Here is a 23,154-nt window from a genome sequence, read left to right as displayed (position 1 = left end):
GTTCTTCCAAGGGTGCCTTCTTTAGTGGAACTGGCTAGAGACGCCTCCAGGAAACACATCGTTGAAAGATTTGAGGTGAAAACAGCAAAAGAGTTTTATTCAATAGTGAACGGTCTTCCTATAGGCGAAAGTAACAAGAAAATAATCAAATTTGAAACGCCGTTATACCATACGTACGTGCCTAGTGATGAGGAAGGTAATGACATGGTCGATAACCGTTACAATTTATTGTCACCGCCATCGTCAGGTGACTACATTAACAGTGACAGTGACAGCGACAGAATTGAAGAGCTTCTGTATGATATGTACGTGCCCACGGACAGTGAAGAGGTAGAAAGTGACTATGAGAGTGAAAGTGAAAATTTTGAAGAGGATATGTTGTGATTTAGCTGAAAAATGTCTCCCATTTGAGATGTTGTAAGTAAATTTTGTATATTTTTTAAACGTGCAAATTTCATTTTCTTTTAGCACAAATGCAGCCGCTGATGTGTGTTATCAGAATTTGCCATAATATGAACATAAACAGTTGAAGTTATTTGATTTATACACATTTCATTCGTCTGCATTTGTACGAACCGCCCCCTGCCACGATAATATTTACGCCACTGGTTTTTACTGTATGGTTTTTCTAAAATTTCGGGTTACTTTAACCATTGTTTCAGTATATTGGAAAATCGTAAAGATAAAAAAAAATGGACAATCGAAAATTTAAAAATTCCGAAAATTGAAAAATTGAAATATGGAAGAGCTGAAAACTCAAAAAATCGAAAAAAATCAATAATTTAAAAATTGAAAAGTTAAAATTGAAAAATCGAAAAACTGAAAAATCACAAAATTGAACGAAATATTCAAAAGTATGTATTTTGCAATTACGCTCCACCCCTCGGTCTAACAACGAATGAAAAATTCCTCACAATTGAGATCGGGGCGAGTGGGGAGGGGTTAATCTTCGTGTTTTTTTTTAATACATAGAGCTTTCTTCCAACAACAAGATAGTTCATATGTTTTCTGTTTCTTGGTAGGAAAAAAGACTTCGTATAATAAGAAAAAACGGACAAAATATAAGCCTCACCCACCCGCCCCTTCTCAATTGTGATGAATTTTTAAATTTTTTAAATTCTGGAGTTTCGATTTCTCGATTTGTCGATTTTTCAGTTTTCCGATTTTTAAATTTTAGATTTTCGAATTTTAATTTTTTGATTTTTAATGTTTGGATTTCTCGACTTTTCAATTTTGCGATATTTTAATTGTTCAGTGTTTTAAATTTTAGATTTGTCGATTTCTCGATTTTTTGATATTTCACTTCTACAGTATTTCTATTTTTAAATTTTTCGTTGTCTCAATTAATTTATTTTTTGATTTTCCCATTTCTCAACTTCGCAAAGTTTCTATATTTCAATTCTTCGATTTTTGACTTTGCTTTACTGGTTTTTGATTTCTCAAGTTTCCAATTTTTTAATTTCTCAAGTTTTGGATATTTCTTTCAGTTTTGGAATTTTTCAATATTTCGATTTTTTGACTTATGGATTTTTCAATTTTTTGACTGTTTTATAATTCGATTTCTGAATTTTTCAACTTTTCTATATTTTAATTTTACAATTTTCCAAATTTTTAAATTTTCGATTTTTCAATTTTTTGTGGTCTCGATTTATCGAGATTCGGATGATTCGATGTTTTGATTGTTCAATCTCTCGATTTATCAGTTTTTCAATTTTTAACTTTTCGATTTTTCGATTTCCGCCTATTTCGGATTTTCAATTTTTCCCCTTCTCTACTTTTCGACTCCTCGATTTGTCAATCTTTTAATGTTTTCGATTTCTTGATGTCTCAATTTTTGAATTATTCGATGTTTAGCTTTATCAATGTTTCGATTTTTGAATTATCCGATTTTTCAATTTTCCAATTTTTTTAATTTTTGCGTTTTGATTTCTCAATTTGATGATTTTTCAGTTTTCGATTTTTTGATTTTAGATTTTCGAATTTTTATTTTCTTGATTTTTTGATGTTTGGATTTTTCCATCTTTCAGTTTTACGATATTTTAATTCTTCAATGTTTTAAAGATTGAACATTTTGATTTTTCGGTTTTTTAGTTCTACAAATTTTTTTAATTTTGACGTTTCCGAATTTTCAGTTTTCCAATTTCCAAGTCAATTTTTTGATTTTCCCATTTCTCGACTTTCCAAAGTTTCGATCTTTCAGTTCTTAAATTTTTCGATTTTTCAGGTTTTGGAACTTTCAATTTTTCGATTTTTTAAGTTTGCGATTTTTCGACTTCGCTTTTTTGATTTTTCAAATTTTAATTTTCCCAATTTTTGGATATTTCTATCAGTGGAATTTTTCAGTTTTTCGATTTTTCAATTTTTCGACTGTTTTATACTTCGATTTTTCAATTTTTCAACTTTTCAATACATATTTTAACTTTTCAATTTTTAAAGTTTTAATTTTTTCTATTTCTCGAGTTTTCAGTTCTTACATATATCTATTTTCAATTTTTGGATTTTTTAATTTTGCCATTTTGGTTTTTCGATTTTTTAAATTTTTTCGACTTTTCGATTTTTAGATTTTATGTTTTCGATTTCTCAATTTTTTCAACATTATCAATTTTGGGAACTTTACAATTTCTGTGTTTTTTTAATTTTTCAATTTTTTAAATTCTGGAGTTACGATTTCTCGATTTGTCGATTTTTCAGTTTTTCGATTTTGAAATTTTACATTTTGGAAGTTTAATTTTTTGATTTTTAATGTTTGGATTTCTCGATTTTTCAATTTTGCGATATTTTAATTGTTCAGTGTTTTAAATTTTACATTTTGATTTCTCGATTTTTTGATATTTCAGTTTTTAGTAATTCTATTTTTTCATTTTTCGAATTTTGACATTGCCATATGTCCAGTTTTCCGTGGTCTCAATTAATTTATTTTTTAATTTTCCCATTTCTCGACTTCGCAGAATTTCGATTTTTCAGTTCTTCAATTCTTCGATTTTTCGACTTTGCTTTATTGGTTTTTGATTTCTCAAGTTTCCAATTTTTTAATTTCTCAATTTTTGGATATTTCTTTCAGTTTTGGGATTTTTCAATATTTCGATTATTATTGGAGTTTTCGATTTTTTGACTTCTTGGTTTTTCAATTTTTTGACTATTTTATAATTCAATTTCTAAATTTTTCAACTTGTCCATATTTTTATTTTTCAATTTTCAAAATTTTTAAATTTTCGATTTTTCAATTTTTTGGGGTCTCGATTTATCGAGATTCGGATGATTCGATGTTTTTATTGTTCAATCTCTCGATTTATCAGTTTTTCAATTTTTAACTTTTCAATTTTTCGATTTCCGCGTATTTCGGATTTTCAATTTTTCGACTTCTCTACTTTTAGACTCCTCGATTTCTCAATCTTTTCATTTTTTCGATTTCTCGATGTGTCATTTTTTGAATTTTTCGATGGTTCGATTTTCGATTTGTCGGTTTTTCGATTTTTCGATATTTCAATGTTTCGATTTTTGAATTATCCGATTTTTCAATTTTCCAATTTCTTTAATTTTTGCGTTTTGATTTCTCAGTTTGTTGATTTTTCAGTTTTTCAATTTTTCAACTTTTTATTTTTTTGATTTTTTGTTGTTTGGATTTTTCAATTTTTCAATTTTACCATATTTTAATTCTTCAATGTTTGAAAGTTTAGACATTTTGATTTTTCCGTTTTTCAGTTCCTCAATATTTTTTAATTTTGACATTTCTGAATTTTCAGTTTTCCGATTTCTCAATCTATTTTTGATTTCTCGACTCAAATGGAAAAATTAAAAATTGAAAACTCGAGGAACTCAATTCGAAAAATTGCAAAATCCATAAATTGAAAAATCCAAAGTCAAAAACTCGAAAAATTGAAATCGAAAAAATGAAAGATTGAAGAACTGAAAAATTCAAGTCAAAAAAGCTGTGAGACCGTTATTTACGCCACTGGATTTTACTTTAAAGGGGATATCAGAAAACAAAAATTGCAAAAACAAAATAAAATTTTTCGAAAAAGCGAGATTTATTTGGCTACGCTTCAGAGGCGAGGAAAGTTCTCTTGAAATAACCTTCGACCAGTTTTCATTATCATCGAGATTTTCTCGAGATTGTTTAGAAAATGTATTTTCCCAAATTCGGTCAAGACATCCGGCAAATATTTTGTAATTTGAAAGATTATTTAAAGAATAATAATTTTTGCACTGGTAATGTTGTAGAAGTCCTGAAATGATAAATTTGACAACAATTTTGACAGCATGAAATCCACAACGCATTTTATTTATTTATTTATTTATTTATTTATTTTTCAGAAATAGATATAATGTCAAATTTATGGAATTAATGTCACCACTAGTTTTCCCATTAGAATTTTGAAACATTAATAATAATCTATAGGTACTTACAATTTTCCCACAAGCTTTCAGAACAATTCGCCGTTTTCTATTTGAAAAACGTCTTTGTTTCCATCCATTCCTTCAACTTGTCTTTTAAAGGACCCGGGTGGGTTAGGTAGCATCGCGCTTGCCTGTCACACCTTGGGTCGTGGATTCGATTCCCGTCCTGCTCTGGGTGTTGTGTATGTCCCCCGTTACCCTGTAATTGGGCCTCCGGCCTGTTGGGTAACGTTAACCAATAAAATAAAAATAAAAAAAAAAAATAAAAATAACGACGATTTGACTTTGGACATTTTAAAAAATACTAGGTGATAAATAATTTTTAACACTTTTACACTTTTAAACTTCACTTTACGAAAATCCAACACGAACTATATGATAGAGGAAGAGAACTCGAAAAGAAAGTTGTAGAAGGGCTTGGTGTATTTAGCTCTTCAAAGCTCTCCCTAGAAAAGCAATAGACGTTGGTACTTAGATCTGTAATAAAGTTTATTGTTTGATAATTTACCTTTTTTTGGTTCCACAGTATTGAACTCTTTTTTTCATTTCAGGAAAGAAATACCCATTTGGCATTGCAATCACCGTCCACCCATCTACCGCTTCAGAATGCCTGTATATTCGTACCTGGATGTCTCCCCATTTCATCTACAGTTTGATAGAACCCAACCCTCTTTGAACAGCTTTCACTACGCTAATAATCTTCCACTGTACTACAGCACAGATCCCGCGGAAATAAAATTCTGCCTAGACCATGGCTTGGACCCAAATTTTATCCACAAAGACAAGAAGACCATTTTCCGACTTATTTTGGATGGGCTTCATTGGAACGGAATCTACGATGAATGCCTAGACGAGACGGTAGCCATGTTACTCTATTATGGAGGCAACCCCGCGATAGAAAGTCGCACTGATAACCGCTCCGAATTGTTTGGTCCATACAGCGCGTTCGACTTTGTGTCGCTGCAGATGTATGATCAACAACGGGCGGAATTGTGTTTCATACGCTAGATCCAGTGCTGTCGCGACGATAGTTTGATTACAAATATATTTTTCTTTTGGACTATATCAACATAATATAACATTTCAAGATCACAAATCTGTGGTCCTGTGTTTGAAAAATTAAAAAGGGCATCGAGTATTGTTTTTTGAAGTAATATAGTAATATAGAAGTAGTTTTTTAACAAGCTGTAACCACTCCTAGCGACGCACTGGCTACGACCTTGTGGACCAGATCAAAGCGTCTCCGCTACTCGCCGTAAAACACACCTTGCTTCAACTGGGGAATTGCATCCGTAAGATAAATTTCCGCCTACTGATGATCAAGTATCAAATTTTTTTTTGCAGGAACTGTTCATGCATACCATGACTCCAAGTGTGGCAAACTGCGTTTGCAGACGTTTCTTCGCCTAGTCTACAAGTAAAAGTTCTTGGAGAGATCACAAGACCGCAATCACGTGAAAATATTTCTAGTCGATAGATTAATTAATTACGATTTAGAATTTGTGATCAATGACAATAAAGATCACGCATTTTTGCTAATATGTTTGATGGGAATGGATTTCGAGCGCTTCAAAACAATAGTCCGGAGACACCCGGAGGCTGTGAGAGCTGCTCTGGAGTCACAAGAGGTGCCGAACTGTATTTTTAGATCCTTTTCTGTCTTCCAGGAAAGGATGGAATATTCATTGTCTACAAACGACTTCTATTTCAATTGCGTTATAGAATTTTTCGAAAGAGTGGACGGCAGAAGTATTTGTGAATCTGGAGATTCAGAACTAGAAGCCACAACATTCGTTTTGTTCATGGTTGAATATGGTATGAAGTGCGATATTGACATGTCACATTGTCTACAGGAGGTTCGGTGATTGCATCCTCTTTCGGACTTTACTGCACCTAGATATAGAATTAGATACGAACAAGTACAAAAGTCTCCTAACGTATCAAACTGTAATGGTCGTATACCTCGTAAACATTACTTTAAGCGTAGAAGATTTCGCTGCATTAATTTCAGAAAAATCGGCCGTTGGTCAGTCTAAAATTTGGGATGTCCCTCGTATGAACTTGTCCCCATCATGGTTTTACCAATGGATTCCCTATGATGTACTGCGCTTACTAGATTTCTGCGTTAACCCAAAATTAAGAACTGCCATATTAACGATAGAAAACTTGCCGAAAGTTGTTGCAAAAAAAATAGACGTTCTTCCAAGGGTGCCTTCTTTAGTGGAACTGGCTAGAGACGTCTCCAGGAAACACATCGTTGAAAGACTTGAGGTGAAAACAGCAAAAGAGTTTTATTCAATAGTGAACGGTCTTCCTATAGGCGAAAGTAACAAGAAAATAATCAAATTTGAAACGCCGTTATACCATATGTACGTGCCTAGTGATGAGGAAGGTAATGACATGGTCGATAACCGTTACAATTTATTGTCACCGCCATTTTCAGGTGACTACAACATTAACAGTGACAGTGACAGCGACAGCGACAGAATTGAAGAACTTCTGTATGATATGTACGTGCCCACGGACAGTGAAGAGGTAGAAAGTGACGATGAGAGCGAAAGTGAAAATTTTGAAGAGGATATGTTGAGATTTAGCTGAAAAATGTCTCCCATTTGAAATGTAAGTAAATTTTGTATATTTTTTAAACTTGCAAATTTCATTTTCTTTTAGCACAAATGCAGCGCTGATGTGTGTTATCAGAATTTGCCATAATATGAACATAAACAGTTGAAGTTATTTGATTTATACACATTTCATTTGTCTGCATTTGTGCGAACCGCCCCCTGCCACGATAATATTTACGCCACTGGTTTTTACTGTATGGTTTTTCTAAAATTTCGGGTTACTTTAACCATTGTTTCAGTATATTGGAAAATCGTAAAGATAAAAAAAAATGGACAAGCGAAAATTTAAAAATTTCGAAAATTGAAAAATTGAAATATGGAAGAACTGAAAACTAAAAAATCGAAAAAAATTAATAATTTAAAAATTGAAAAGTTATAATTGAAAAATCGAAAAACTGAAAAATCACAAAATTGAACAAAATATTCAAAAGTATGTATTTTGCAATTACGCTCCACCCCTCGGTCTAACAACGAATGAAAAATTTATCACAATTGAGATCGGGGGGGGTGGGGGGGGGTTAATGTTCGTGTTTTTTTTTTTAATATGTAGAACTTTGTTCCAACAACAGGATAGTTCATATGTTTTCTGTTTCTTGGTAGGAAAAAAGACTTCGTATAATAAGAAAAAATGCACAAAATATAAGCCCCACCCACCCGCCCCTTCTCAATTGTGATGAATTTTTAAATTTTTTAAATTCTGGAGTTTCGATTTCTCGATTTGTCGATTTTTCAGTTTTCCGATTTTTAAATTTTAGATTTTCGAATTTTAATTTTTTGATTTTTAATATTTGGATTTCTCGACTTTTCAATTTTGCGATATTTTAATTGTTCAGTGTTTTAAATTTTAGATTTGTCGATTTCTCGATTTTTTGATATTTCACTTCTACAGTATTTCTATTTTGAAATTTTTCGTTGTCTCAATTAATTTATTTTTTGATTTTCCCATTTCTCAACTTCGCAAAGTTTCTATATTTCAATTCTTCGATTTTTGACTTTGCTTTACTGGTTTTTGATTTCTCAAGTTTCCAATTTTTTAATTTCTCAAGTTTTTGATATTTCTTTCAGTTTTGGAATTTTTCAATATTTCGATTTTTTGACTTATGGATTTTTCAATTTTTTGACTGTTTTATAATTCGATTTCTGAATTTTTCAACTTTTCTATATTTTAATTTTACAATTTTCCAAATTTTTAAATTTTCGATTTTTCAATTTTTTGTGGTCTCGATTTATCGAGATTCGGATGATTCGATGTTTTGATTGTTCAATCTCTCGATTTATCAGTTTTTCAATTCTTAACTTTTCGATTTTTCGATTTCCGCCTATTTCGGATTTTCAATTTTTCCCCTTCTCTACTTTTCGACTCCTCGATTTCTCAATCTTTTAATGTTTTCGATTTCTTGATGTCTCAATTTTTGAATTATTCGATGTTTAGCTTTATCAATGTTTCGATTTTTGAATTATCCGATTTTTCAATTTTCCAATTTTTTTAATTTTTGCGTTTTGATTTCTCAATTTGATGATTTTTCAGTTTTCGATTTTTTGATTTTAGATTTTCGAATTTTTATTTTCTTGATTTTTTGATGTTTGGATTTTTCCATCTTTCAGTTTTACGATATTTTAATTCTTCAATGTTTTAAAGATTGAACATTTTGATTTTTCGGTTTTTTAGTTCTACAAATTTTTTTAATTTTGACGTTTCCGAATTTTCAGTTTGCCAATTTCCAAGTCAATTTTTTGATTTTCCCATTTCTCGACTTTCCAAAGTTTCGATCTTTCAGTTCTTAAATTTTTCGATTTTTCAGGTTTTGGAACTTTCAATTTTTCGATTTTTTAAGTTTGCGATTTTTCGACTTCGCTTTTTTGATTTTTCAATTTTTAATTTTCCCAATTTTTGGATATTTCTATCAGTGGGATTTTTCAGTTTTTCGATTTTTCAATTTTTCGACTGTTTTATACTTCGATTTTTCAATTTTTCAACTTTTCAATATTTTAACTTTTCAATTTTTAAAGTTTTAATTTTTTCTATTTCTCGAGTTCTCAGTTCTTACATATATCTATTTTCAATTTTTGGATTTTTTAATTTTGCCATTTTGGTTTTTCGATTTTTTAAATTTTTTCGACTTTTCGATTTTTAGATTTTATGTTTTCGATTTCTCAATTTTTTCAACATTATCAATTTTGGGAACTTTACAATTTCTGTGTTTTTTTAATTTTTCAATTTTTTAAATTCTGGAGTTTCGATTTCTCGATTTGTCGATTTTTCAGTTTTTCGATTTTGAAATTTTACATTTTGGAAGTTTAATTTTTTGATTTTTAATATTTGGATTCTCGATTTTTCAATTTTGCGATATTTTGATTGTTCAGTGTTTTAAATTTAAGATTTTTGATATTTCAGTTTTCAGTAATTCTATTTTTCAATTTTTCGAATTTTGACATTGCTAAATTTCCAGTTTTCCGTGGTCTCAATTAATTTATTTTTTAATTTTCCCATTTCTCGACTTCGCAGAATTTCGATTTTTCAGTTCTTCAATTCTTCGATTTTTCGACTTTGCTTTATTGGTTTTTGATTTCTCAAGTTTCCAATTTTTTAATTTCTCAATTTTTGGATATTTCTTTCAGTTTTGGGATTTTTCAATATTTCGATTATTATTGGAGTTTTCGATTTTTTGACTTCTTGGTTTTTCAATTTTTTGACTATTTTATAATTCAATTTCTAAATTTTTCAACTTGTCCATATTTTTATTTTTCAATTTTCAAAATTTTTAAATTTTCGATTTTTCAATTTTTTGGGGTCTCGATTTATCGAGATTCGGATGATTCGATGTTTTGATTGTTCAATCTCTCGATTTATCAGTTTTTCAATTTTTAACTTTTCAATTTTTCGATTTCCGCGTATTTCGGATTTTCAATTTTTCGACTTCTCTACTTTTAGACTCCTCGATTTCTCAATCTTTTAATTTTTTCGATTTCTCGATGTGTCATTTTTTGAATTTTTCGATGGTTCGATTTTCGATTTGTCGGTTTTTCGATTTTTCGATATTTCAATGTTTCGATTTTTCAATTTTCCAATTTCTTTAATTTTTGCGCTTTGATTTCTCAGTTTGTTGATTTTTCAGTTTTTCAATTTTTCAACTTTTTATTTTTTTGATTTTTTGATGTTTGTATTTTTCAATTTTTCAATTTTACCATATTTTAATTCTTCAATGTTTGAAAGTTTAGACATTTTGATTTTTCGGTTTTTCAGTTGGATTTTGTGACGAAGAAATTTTACTACACGTGTATAAAGAATTTAAGGACCTTGGCAAAATTTGTAGGGTTCGTGGAATCCCTTCCATATAAGAGCGAAGTCAGCAACTATTCAGAGAATTTATTAACAACGCATTTAAAAATTAGACAACAGGTGAGTTTTTTATTGATTTATAGATAATTGTTCAGATGCAATTTAAAAAAAAAAACACAAAACTCAAATTGACGTTTATTTGAACAATTTACCGTTTTTTACCAAAACTACAGCGTACTGAACAAGTACGAGTACTGTTTCAGTTGGCATCAATGAATTTTGATTGAAATTGGTAAACCTACCAGTCCACGTTACTTCCATTTGTCAAAACTGACATGCTTGACAGTGACAATTAATTTACGTCAAAATTTGTTATTATTGATTGATTTATTATTAAGATGTCATAACCAAATTTTCTTTAGTAAAAAAAAAATACAACTTTATATCGGTTTTTTTTATTAAATCTGGACTTTGTCTTAGCAAAGTTGTTTGGCTTCCGGTGTAATAATAATTCTCTACATTTTAAAGATTTTTTCCTATAAGCGAATACATTTTTCTGTTAATAATTTAGCTTCTTGGGGACACCAATGAATTATTTTTAATAACACCAGAATATGCTCGCTGCGCTCGCATTCTAACATTCGTTTTTTATACAGTTTAATTTCATAGAAGTGATTAAGACAAATTTTATGGAAGCTATCTGTAAATCTCTACTTATTATTAGCATAATTGCAAAATCGATATTTCCTTATACAAATTGTCCAACATGTTTTAAGTTTCATGTGGTGAAAAGAAGTCCACACATTAAAACAAAAAAGCAAAATGTAAGCCCGCCCACCCACCCTATCTTAATTGTGATGATTTTTTTTATTCGCTATGAACCAAGGGGGCGGAGCTTAATTGCAAAATACTTATTTCTTTACAAGGATATCAAAAAAAGTTGTTTAGTAACATGTTGTTCAAACAATACGATGTATATTAAGAAAAAAATGCAAAATATATATATCGCCCACCCACCCCACCTCAATTGTGACGATTTTTTTTTAATGAATTTTGCAATAAGGCTCCGCCCCTGGGTCTTCCAATGAATGAAAATTTCATTACTATTTAGACGGGTATGGGTGGAGCTTAATTTTTGGCTTCTTTAAATTTTACGGCAAAGAAAATTACCGAGGCTAAAATTACGAGATAGAGAAAAATTGCATTAGGTGAGAAATTACCAACTAACAAAGTTACATTAGTTTGACATTTATCCCACTTTATCAACGATTTAAACAAAAAATTTACATGATGTTAAATTATACCACACTTTATCAACGATTCAAACAAAGAATTGACATGATGCTAAATTATGCCATGATCCAAGAAACTGGGTACTTAAAACTATTAGCTTTGAGATTTTATATCGTGGACTGTCCCTAGCTTATCCCAAACAAAACACATGATAAATAAACACAAAATGGATCCCGCGTCGCGAGAAAAAAATGTCTTAGTAAATTGTCTGTAACATCTATGTCACTTTTACTTCCGGAGTGTAACCTAAGGAAGTATTGTATAAGAGCCCATGCGACGAATGGCTGCTTCCGTGTGACTGTATACTTTTTGTTTGTCATTTCAAAGTTTTTAGAATAAGGTACTTATACAGATGACAAAAAAAATGAATCAGGTAATTTTTTTTTATTGATCAAATCAAGAACGGCTCACCCCATTTTTCCGAAAACGTGAGTGTACAGAACTGTCATTAGTGTTATTAATTCCACTGCTTCTTCCAAATTAATGTGTCGTTACTAAAATGTTGATGACAAAATTTTGTTATGGAAAAACTCACTTGAAATATTCGGATAGCATGCTTCTTTAACTGTACTTTAATAGTCTACTGTAATGAAAAGTGGTTAAACTTTTTGTACTTTCCAAATGAGTTAGCAAAGATTGTTTTTAGAAATTGTGATGTGAACAATTATTATCTACGTTTCTTATTGTAGTCCACATAATCACAGTCAATTTTTCTACAGATTCGACCAACCTTCGACGTGAAAACTCTCCTCGAAAACTCTATCAGACGCAAGTCCGTAATACTGTGTGTCCCTTGGTTAATAAAATACCTTTCCATGTTAGATTACATAACGCTCAAACTACCTTATTACGCACAAGTCCACACAACTCTTTTTTGGATCTATCGAAATTTCGATTGGGGTCCGGACCCCAACATCTTTCTCATAAAATTCTGTCTTGGTTGGTTATTTGAGCTTCCACAATTACCTGACAATAACTTTCTCCATTTCTGCACACAAACACCAAATTTCGATGACACGACTAATACGAACCCAAAATTCTACCTCGACCAACTGGAGATCGTCGATCAAGATATACTTTACTTCTGTTGCCCATATTTGGATGAAATCAAGAAACTTTTATCATCGTCTTCAACCAGTCATTCCATTACAATCAAGCACATTACACCGGTTACAGCCCTGCAATCACCCGATGAAGTAGCTAGGAAAAAATTGGAGGTTAGTTGCGTAGTTTTAACATCAGATAGTCACTCATCCGTTTTTTATTAGCAACAACTAGAAGAGGCCTTCTTTAACGGACAACCAACTTCGCTTCGAAAAACAGTCGAATTTGTAAGCGAAAGAGTGGCTTCGACTTGCGTAAAATACGTGTGTCACACTTTGGTCCCCAAACATAAAAAGCTTGCTTCCGATAAGTTCAAATCTTGCATACAATTTAAAAAGAATGAAGATATAGAAACCCAGAAGGTAAGAAGTGAGGTTAAGCTTCAAGTTGTAAAATTGTGAAAAATCGTAGACTGCCTTGAAAACAACGGCTAATCAGTTAGCTGTCACTTGCTTGGAAGAACTTCAGAAAGCTTGTGACAGCGAAATGGAAGCAATCACCGACTCGAAAATTCAAAAGGCTATCGAATCTTTGGTTTCTTTAGACGTTTTACCACAAACTATACAAGTGTGTGTGGGAATTACCAAGAAAACATGCCTAGAACGTGTCAAACAGTGGATTGAGAGTCACGTGACTTTGGGTCAGTGGTGCCAACTCTAACCTTCAGTCACTTAACTTTTATTTTTTTAGCTGTTTTTATGAAAGATTTTAATGACGAGATTCAAAAAATCACAAACCAAGACGGTAAAAAACCACGAAAGCCAATTTTCATGTTGCCACCTGGTGGCACTCCCATGGAACACAATGAAAATGTGACCAGTGCTGCCCATTTGCTCGAAAAATACAGGGTTTGTCCAATGAACAGAATTTTCGTAATAATTATAAAGTTTCCAGGTTTTAACAGTTGGTGTGATTGAAAATAATCCATTATCCCAGGAGGTCTTAGTTTCACTTCTGGACGATACTTCCAGGAGTATAAATGAGAGAAGTGACTTTAATCAGTGTATTTTAGCGACGATATGCACGCAGATCCTCGATTTGATGCTTTTACTACGTAAGTGTGATATCGTCGATGTTTCTTTTTTGACGTGACAAGGTCTTATAAATCGATGGAGCCGGCTGCACGCACGAAAAAGCATGACTCATGCGGCGTTACTGTCACGTTCCATGTAAGGCTTGAAGTGCAAGCGAGAACGCGGAACGAGCGACAAAGAGGCACAATCGGCCTTCGCGTTCGGCAGCGTTCGCCATCCGTCTCTCTCCTACTTGAGTGAGCGATGCGTCTGCGTGGACAGCTGCTATATTATAGTACATTTACATGTTTTGGTCGAGTATCAAGTGCAGTGAAAAGTGAATGTAGTGTCAATTTTGACGTGACAACGATAATATTTTAAGAATTTTATTTAAATTGTTTCGAACGACGATTTATTTTGCAGAACTGCTTACAAACGCACCATGGAAAAAAAGCCTGACAAACCAGAGGATGTTACGAATAAGCCTTTACCTTCAATGAGTGAACCCATGGATGTTCAAGATGCTGTAGCATTTACTTTAGCAACGCCATTCGCGCAGCCAATAATCGCTGCTTCAAAATCAAAAGCCCAAAACCATTCCATCAGTATTTTCTTAAGACGTTGTCACGTTCATCTATCGTCAGTAAACCGACTTTACAGACAACCTCGTTTTTTTTTTGACAAGTTCTTGGACAAGCAAGAGGGACGCATTTTGTGTTTGAAATTCGACCATTCTGGGGAGTATATAGTGTCCGGGAGTTTGGACGCGTTACGGATCTGGAGCGTCCGCACTAGTACGTTTTTTCTCATTTTTGGTAATAATTAGTTAAGTAAAATTGTTGTAGATCAAGCCCTTCATAAAATGATCACGGGCCGTGCCGAACACAACAAGCCCACGATCGTGTGGTGCCTCACCATCACCCAAGACTTCTCTATAATCAGTGGAGACTCCAGGGGTGTTCTCACCGTGTGGGACGGCAAAGTGGGGGCTCAGCTTGAAAGCTACCAGTCCCACAGAGCTGACATCCTCTCGCTGTGTCTATCAGAAGACGAGGAGTCCCTCTACTGCGCCGGGGTGGACCCCAACATTGTCAATTACGTCCGGGTTAAAGTCAAGGATGATTCCCAGAAATGGGTGCGCAGCGTCCAGCGTAAAACCCACGACCACGACGTGCGCGCTCTTGCTCTCGATGGTAACAAGTTATATTCCAGCGGCGTCGACGGTTACTTAGCTTGCAGTTACCCCCCTAAAACCCTGTCAAAGTTCGCGCCGATTTTGCAAGCCCCTTGCGTCACACTATGCTCCAAAGCGCGCTACGTCATGTTGCGGTACCCCAAATTCATCGAAGTGTGGACTTTGGGGGAAAGTGGGGGCGAAAAAGACAAGCGCACGGGGATGTTCACCGTAGATAAACGTCCACAGAAATTAGTTTTAGTGCAAAAGGTGGTTAAAGTAGATGACAATGACAGAAAAGAGGGGATTCTATGTGCGACGATGTCCGACGATGGGGGTTTAATTTTGTACAGTACTAGATTAGGTGTTAGATTATTGAAACTAGTTAGGGAAGAATTACAACTGAAGTTGGTACCCGTGGAAACTGAAGGCTGGGGGGAAGTACCGTGCTTGGGCGCCATTTTCGCCCAAAGTCGCGTAATCGTGGCACCCAATGTCGGTGGGTTGCAAGTGGTGGAAATCGCCAATGATAGAGCCGTCGTGACGCAGACCATCAACACCCAGTCAGGTAAGGGCACGTGGTGGGTTGCCATTGGTCGGTTTGTTTATTGTTGTTTGATTGGCAGAAATGGAAGATACGATTGCGTTGTTGGGCGTGTCCGGCGACTCCCAGTCGCGGTTTGGACTTTGAAGAATAATCACTACGTCAGTTATTGTAAAGTACCGAAGTACAAATCGCCGCCTACGGCTTTGGGGATTCACCCGAAGGTACCGAATTTGGTGGTGGCCTATTCTGACGAGCACGTGATCGAGTTCGACCTATCCCGGCGCGAGCTGACGAAATTTTCGCGGTCCCTGTCGAAGAGCCCCCCCAAGTCGCTCGCTTCGCGCGGCTCCGCCATCCGGTCCGTCGCCTTCGACCCGTGCGCCGACCGCACCATACTGCTGCAGGACGACGACAGCGTCATCGTCATCGATAAGGAGAAGGTAAGTCGAGCGGAATCCATCAATTTTACATCGAACTACGGCGAAACAATGGACTGAAAGGTTATCATTAATTCACATAAATCTTGTAGTTCTCGATTTAATCCGGTTAGCACGTTCTCGCCGATTCCTCGGAACGGTACATCAAATTACGTGTCGACATCAATGGGATTGTCGGAATCGATTCGTTTTGAAGTGTTGCGCTGGTTGTTTTTGACGCAAGTAACGATTTCGTCTACGGCGAATTCAGGTGTCTCGGGAAGCGGCCCCGAGCGGCTCCGGGATTTGGAGCGCGGCGATTTTTCCGGGCGACAGATGGGGGGTGGTTGTCGAGGGTGAGTTGTCGGGGGGTTGTTGCGAGGCCAATAGGGTGGTTTCTGGGTTGGGAGTGGTTTCTGGATATAGCAATAGGGAATGAAATAGAATCTGAAAGAAATTTACATTTACTATTGTAAAAGTTGGAGATGACGTAAAATCATCAATTTTTCGAATTTTTAAATTTTAGATTTTTCAGTTTTTTGATGCTTCGGTTTCCCAATCTTTCGTTTTTTGCCTACTCGTTTTTAGATTTTTCGATTTTTCAATTTTTCGGAATTCATTTTTCAGTTTTTCGATATTTCGATTTTTTACTTTTCGATTTAACGGTTTCCTTTCGATTTTTCGCCTTCTCATTCTTAGATTTTCCGGTTTTTCGCTTTTTGGTTTATCGGTTTTTTTACCAAGTTCTGAATTTTTCGACTTTTCGAGTTCTCGATCTTTTGGTGTGGAGATTTCTCGATGTCTCAAGTTCTCGATTTTCAAATGTTTGAGTTTTAAAATTTTTCAATTTAGGGATTTTTTAATATGTATTTCGAATTTTTAAATTTTAGATTTTTCACTTAAATATTATATTTCCAGATTTGATTTATTTGACGCAAACCCTGACAAATTTTTTAGCGGCGCCAGCGGAGATCTCCGAGTAAATATGGTACCACCATGGACACTCGCGTAACCTCGTTTTCCACAATTGTCAAAATGTCACCACCAAAAGTGCCAAAGTCAAAGCAATCATGGATTAAGCATTTCATTCAAAATTCAGTTAGTATCAAGTGGCACACGGTATTCGTATTTTGAGTTGCGTAAAAATAATTTTCAGAAGTAATTTTCTCGTGACTAACCCTGTATACATACAAATCTATTAAACAAATGAAATTAAAATTTTCTTTTGAAAAATGCTACCATTCCATCAGTATTTTCTTAAGACGTTGTCACGTTCAACTATCGTCAGTAAACCGACTTTACAGACAACCGAGTTTTTTTTTCTGTTAATCTATGGATTTTTAGTCGCACACGATTGGACTTTCCTCTCTAATGATGTCCTCTCAAAGTCTTGCGACATTTGGAGGTTATACTACAATGGCTGTGATGATTTATTCAAGTCTTTGCTGTGTCCGCGCAACGTGGCGTTTTTTGCGCAGTCGCGTGACCGCAAAGCCACCTGGGATGCATTCGCAAAGTTTTGTGCTTATTTAATTAAACACAACTTGTTGAGTAGCGAAGTTTTCGAATCCCAGTGTACGGGGATTTTTAGGACTGACTGGGATCAGGTTGGTGTTACTGTTGAAAAGGTGTTTGTGAATAGCCAACTGATGTTGTAGGAGACGTTGAAACTGATTACCGACTTTCTAAGGACTTTTGGGAGACTGTATCGCGATCAAGGTGGCAGTACTTCGGATTTTGCGTTATTGTTGGATTTTTTTTCTGATTATTGTGAAGACTTATTTTAAGCTTTTTTATTGTAATTTATTTTAATACAGAGTCGTAACAAGAGTAGACAATAATGGGCTGGTCAGCACTGAGGTAAAATATCCCTAGCGGTGACACGTGAACGTGAAATAAAAAAGTAGTAAGTGTTCTGTGAACAAAACAAAGTGCAGGTGATCCCGGTCATGCCGTAAGTTATTTTTTTTTTAATGGAAAATCATCCAAATAATGTAGTTTCCAACACGGTCTCTGCTGTGGCATTTATTGCTGCCCAACAATCAAACATATTTTTATATGCGCTTGAAAAACATGATTTTGAGTAGTGATATTTTAATGAAAATAATTGAACAGTACGTTCCACTTGGCGGTATTCGTTTCACTTATTTACGATAACTATATTTTAGAATGAGCGTTGGTTAAATACCCATCCTATTGTTTGGAGCGAACAAGCCCAAAACCGGTGAATAAGAGATGGCGCACCAACATTTGGCCGTCAAATGCCGTCGAATAACTTGGACCCCAATCGCGCATAGACAACCCCTCATAACGGCAACAATACTGTTGTTAAATCTACCACTCGATCGAGGGCCAGGCGTTGCCAGATGAGCCTAACACAACTTTGTCGTTATTTCTAGTCAATTAGATTTTATTTCGTTTAGAAGTTTCTGATAAATAAATGGGATTATTATAATGAATAAATAATACAAACAAATTATTACTTGTTGTTTGAAATACTCGCTAGTGCTATTGAAAACGTAAAAATAAATGTAAATAACACATTGGAATTTTTTTACGCGTTGGTGAGATCGCTTTTGTTACTAATAAACACAAAGGAAAATAATTTTAAATGCGTTTTCTTAAAATTTACAATATTTTTTTAGAAAATTTATTAGACTAGAGGCAGATATACATTAAACGCAAAACATATGCATTAATGTCTTAACATAAAAAACGAGCAAAATTAGCCGCATAAACTCGAAAATAAGTAATTTTCTTTCACATTTTATGATGTAAGTACAATTATATCGATAACTCGTTACTGAAAATTTATTGAATTTTTCTGTTAATAAATTTGTGTTAAATGATGGTTTTATGGTTTACTTACATAATTTACTTATTTACAATGAATGTTTTCAATACATAGCACAAGTTCGTGATATTATTTATTTTTATTTCAAATAATAATCGTGTTTTCTTTAATTTCAACCAAGAAAATAAATTTTTCGCTTATTATCTATATGTAACATACTTTTGTACATTGAAAAACTCTATTCCACGTCATAAGACGTTACAGGACAATATTTAAAAAAATTGTATGTGTTTTAAAATTCACTCTTTGATCTCTGGACTTTCGGCTTATTGGTGTTTCACTTTGTGGTGACCGAATTTTAATTTGATGATTTTTCAGTTTTCGATTTTTTGATTTTAGATTTTCGAATTTTTATTTTCTTGATTTTTTGATGTTTGGATTTTTCCATCTTTCAGTTTTACGATATTTTAATTCTTCAATGTTTTAAAGATTGAACATTTTGATTTTTCGGTTTTTTAGTTCTACAAATTTTTTTAATTTTGACGTTTCCGAATTTTCAGTTTTCCAATTTCCAAGTTAATTTTTTGATTTTCCCATTTCTCGACTTTCCAAAGTTTCGATCTTTCAGTTTTTAAATTTTTCGATTTTTCAGGTTTTGGAACTTTCAATTTTTCGATTTTTTAAGTTTGCGATTTTTCGACTTCGCTTTTTTGATTTTTCAATTTTTAATTTTCCCAATTTTTGGATATTTCTATCAGTGGGATTTTTCAGTTTTTCGATTTTTCAATTTTTCGACTGTTTTATACTTCGATTTTTCAATTTTTCAACTTTTCAATATTTTAACTTTTCAATTTTTAAAGTTTTAATTTTTTCTATTTCTCGAGTTTTCAGTTCTTACATATATCTATTTTCAATTTTTGGATTTTTTAATTTTGCCATTTTGGTTTTTCGATTTTTTAAAGTTTTTCGACTTTTCGATTTTTAGATTTTATGTTTTCGATTTCTCAATTTTTTCAACATTATCAATTTTGGGAACTTTACAATTTCTGTGTTTTTTTAATTTTTCAATTTTTTAAATTCTGGAGTTTCGATTTCTCGATTTGTCGATTTTTCAGTTTTTCGATTTTGAAATTTTACATTTTGGAAGTTTAATTTTTTGATTTTTAATATTTGGATTCTCGATTTTTCAATTTTACGATATTTTGATTGTTCAGTATTTTAAATTTAACATTTTTGATTTCTCGATTTTTTGATATTTCAGTTTTCAGTAATTCTATTTTTCAATTTTTCGAATTTTGACATTGCTAAATTTCCAGTATTCCGTGGTCTCAATTAATTTATTTTTTAATTTTCCCATTTCTCGACTTCGCAGAATTTCGATTTTTCAGTTCTTCAATTCTTCGATTTTTCGACTTTGCTTTATTGGTTTTTGATTTCTCAAGTTTCCAATTTTTTAATTTCTCAATTTTTGGATATTTCTTTCAGTTTTGGGATTTTTCAATATTTCGATTATTATTGGACTTTTCGATTTTTTGACTTCTTGATTTTTCAATTTTTTGACTATTTTATAATTCGATTTCTAAATTTTTCAACTTGTCTATATTTTAATTTTACAATTTTCAAAATTTTTAAATTTTCGATTTTTCAATTTTTTGGGGTCTCGATTTATCGAGATTCGGATGATTCGATGTTTTGATTGTTCAATCTCTCGATTTATCGGTTTTTCAATTTTTAACTTTTCGATTTTTCGATTTCCGCCTATTTCGGATTTTCAATTTTTCCCCTTCTCTACTTTTAGACTCCTCGATTTCTCAATGTTTTAATTTTTTCGATTTCTCGATGTGTCATTTTTTGAATTTTTCGATGGTTCGATTTTCGATTTGTCGGTTTTTCGATTTTTCGATTTTTCAATGTTTCGATTTTTGAATTATCCGATTTTTCAATTTTCCAATTTTTTTAATTTTTGCGTTTTGATTTCTCAGTTTGTTGATTTTTCAGTTTTTCGATTTTTCAACTTTTTATTTTTTTGATTTCTTGATGTTTGGATTTTTCAATTTTTCAATTTTACCATATTAATTCTTCAATATTTGAAAGTTTAGATATTTTGATTTTTCGGTTTTTCAGTTCCTCAATATTTTTTAATTTTGACATTATGAATTTTCAGTTTTCCGATTTCTCAATCTATTTTTGATTTCTCGACTCAAATGGAAAAATTAAAAATTGAAAACTCGAGGAACTCAATTCGAAAAATTGCAAAATCTATAAATTGAAAAATCCAAAGTCGAAAACTCGAAAAATTGAAATCGAGAAAATGAAAGATTGAAGAACTGAAAAATTCAAGTCAAAAAAGCTGTGAGACCGTTATTTACGCCACTGGATTTTACTTTAACGGGGATATCAGAAAACAAAAATTGCAAAAACAAAATAAAATTTTTCGAAAAAGCGGGATTTATTTGGCTACGCTTCAGAGGCGAGGAAAGTTCTCTTGAAATAACCTTCGACCAGTTTTCATTATCATCGAGATTTTCTCGAGATTGTTTACAAAATGTATTTTCCCAAATTCGTTCAAGACATCCGGCAAATATTTTGTAATTTGAGAGATTATTTAAAGAATAATAATTTTTCCACTGGTAATGTTTTGGAAGTCCTAAAATGATAAATTTGACAACAATTTTGACAGCATGAAATCCACAACGCATTTTATTTATTTATTTATTTATTTATTTATTTATTTATTTATTTATTTATTTATTTATTTATTTATTTATTTATTTATTTATTTATTTATTTTTCAGAAATAGATATAATGTCAAATTTATGGAATTAATTTCACTACTAGTTTTCCCATTAGAATTTTGCAACATTAATAATAATCTATAGGGTACTTACAATTTTCCCACAAGCTTTCAGAACAATTCGCCGTTTTCTATTTGAAAAACGTCTTTGTTTCCATCCATTCCTTCAACTTCTCTTTTAAAGACGATTTGACTTTGGACATTTTAAAAAATACTAGGTGAATTTTTAACACTTTTACACTTTTAAAGTTCGCTTTACGAAAATCCAACACAAACTATATGATAGAGGAAGAAAACTCGAAAAGAAAGTTGTAGGAGGGCTTGGTGTATTTAACACTTCAAAGCTCTTCCTAGAAAAGCAATAGACGTTGGTACTTAGATCTGTAATAAAATTTATTGTTTGATAATTTACCTTTTTTAGTTCCACAGTATTGAACTCTTTTTTTCATTTCAGGAAAGAAATACCTATTTGGCATTGCAATCACCGTCCACCCATCTACCGCTTCAGAATGCCTGTATATTCGTACCTGGATGTCTCCCCATTTCATCTACAGTTTGATAGAACCCAACCCTCTTTGAACAGCTTTCACTACGCTAATAATCTTCCACTGTACTACAGCACAGATCCCGCGGAAATAAAATTCTGCCTAGACCATGGCTTGGACCCAAATTTTATCCACAAAGACAAGAAGACCATTTTCCGACTTATTTTGGATGGGTTTCATTGGAACGGAATCTACGATGAATGCCTAGACGAGACGGTAGCGATGTTACTCTATTATGGAGGCAACCCCGCGATAGAAAGTCGCACTGATAACTGCTCCGAATTGTTTGGTAGATACAGCGCGTTCGACTTTGTGTCGCTGCAGATGTATGATCAACAACGGGCGGAATTGTGTTTCATACGCTAGATCCAGTGCTGTCGCGACGATAGTTTGATTACAAATATATTTTTCTTTTGGACTATATCAACATAATATAACATTTCAAGATCACAAATCTGTGGTCCTGTGTTTGAAAAATTAAAAAGGGCATCGAGTATTGTTTTTTGAAGTAATATAGTAATATAGAAGTAGTTTTTTAACAAGCTGTAACCACTCCTAGCGACGCACTGGCTACGACCTTGTGGACCAGATCAAAGCGTCCCCGCTATCGCCGTAAAACACACCTTGCTTCAACTGGGGAATTGCATCCGTAAGATAAATTTCCGCCTACTGATGATCAAGTATCAAATTTTGTTTTCCAGGAACTGTTCATGCATACCATGACTCCAAGTGTGGCAAACTGCGTTTGCAGACGTTTCTTCACCTAGTCTACAAGCAAAAGTTCTTGGAGAAATCACAAGACCGCAATCACGTGAAAATATTTCTAGTCGATAGATTAATTAATTACGATTTAGAATTTGTGATCAATGACAATACAGATCACGCATTTTTGCTAATATGTTTGATGGGAATGGATTTCGAGCGCTTCAAAACAGTAGTCCGGAGACACCCGGAGGCTGTGAGAGCTGCTCTGCAGTCACAAGAGGTACCGAATTGTATTTTTAGATCCTTTTCTGTCTTCCAGGAAAAGATGGAAAATTTATTGTCTACAAACGACTTCTATTTCAATTGCGTTGTAGAATTTTTCGAAAGAGTGGACGGCAGAAGTATTTGTGAATCTGGAGATTCAGAACTAGAAGCCACAACATTCGTTTTGTTCATGGTCGAGTAT

The 23,154-nt window shown here is 33.1% G+C and overlaps 1 protein-coding gene and 1 pseudogene across 1 annotated transcript; both read left to right on the top strand.

Annotated features, from left to right (window-relative positions):
- The first annotated feature begins 5,938 nt into the window (after positions 1-5,938).
- Positions 5,939-13,872, top strand: LOC135138469 (codanin-1-like). Its single transcript, XM_064068443.1, has 10 exons — positions 5,939-6,036; positions 6,252-6,790; positions 6,842-6,933; positions 10,267-10,422; positions 12,315-12,812; positions 12,864-13,061; positions 13,111-13,339; positions 13,390-13,547; positions 13,594-13,753; positions 13,796-13,872. Exons 1-10 carry the CDS (start codon positions 5,939-5,941, stop codon positions 13,870-13,872), a joined length of 2,205 nt encoding a protein of 734 aa, XP_063924513.1.
- LOC135138858 (U3 small nucleolar RNA-associated protein 4 homolog) lies at positions 13,871-22,746 on the top strand (annotated as a pseudogene).
- Positions 22,747-23,154: the final 408 nt, after the last annotated feature.

This window comes from Zophobas morio, unplaced genomic scaffold (genome assembly GCF_036711695.1).
Source record: "Zophobas morio isolate AGI-343-1 ecotype UQ-CSIRO unplaced genomic scaffold, CSIRO_AGI_Zmor_V1 ptg000030l, whole genome shotgun sequence".
Lineage (NCBI taxonomy): Eukaryota > Metazoa > Arthropoda > Insecta > Coleoptera > Tenebrionidae > Zophobas > Zophobas morio.
Note: the sequence above shows the minus strand (reverse complement) of the source record. Positions and strands in the feature narration are given on the sequence as shown.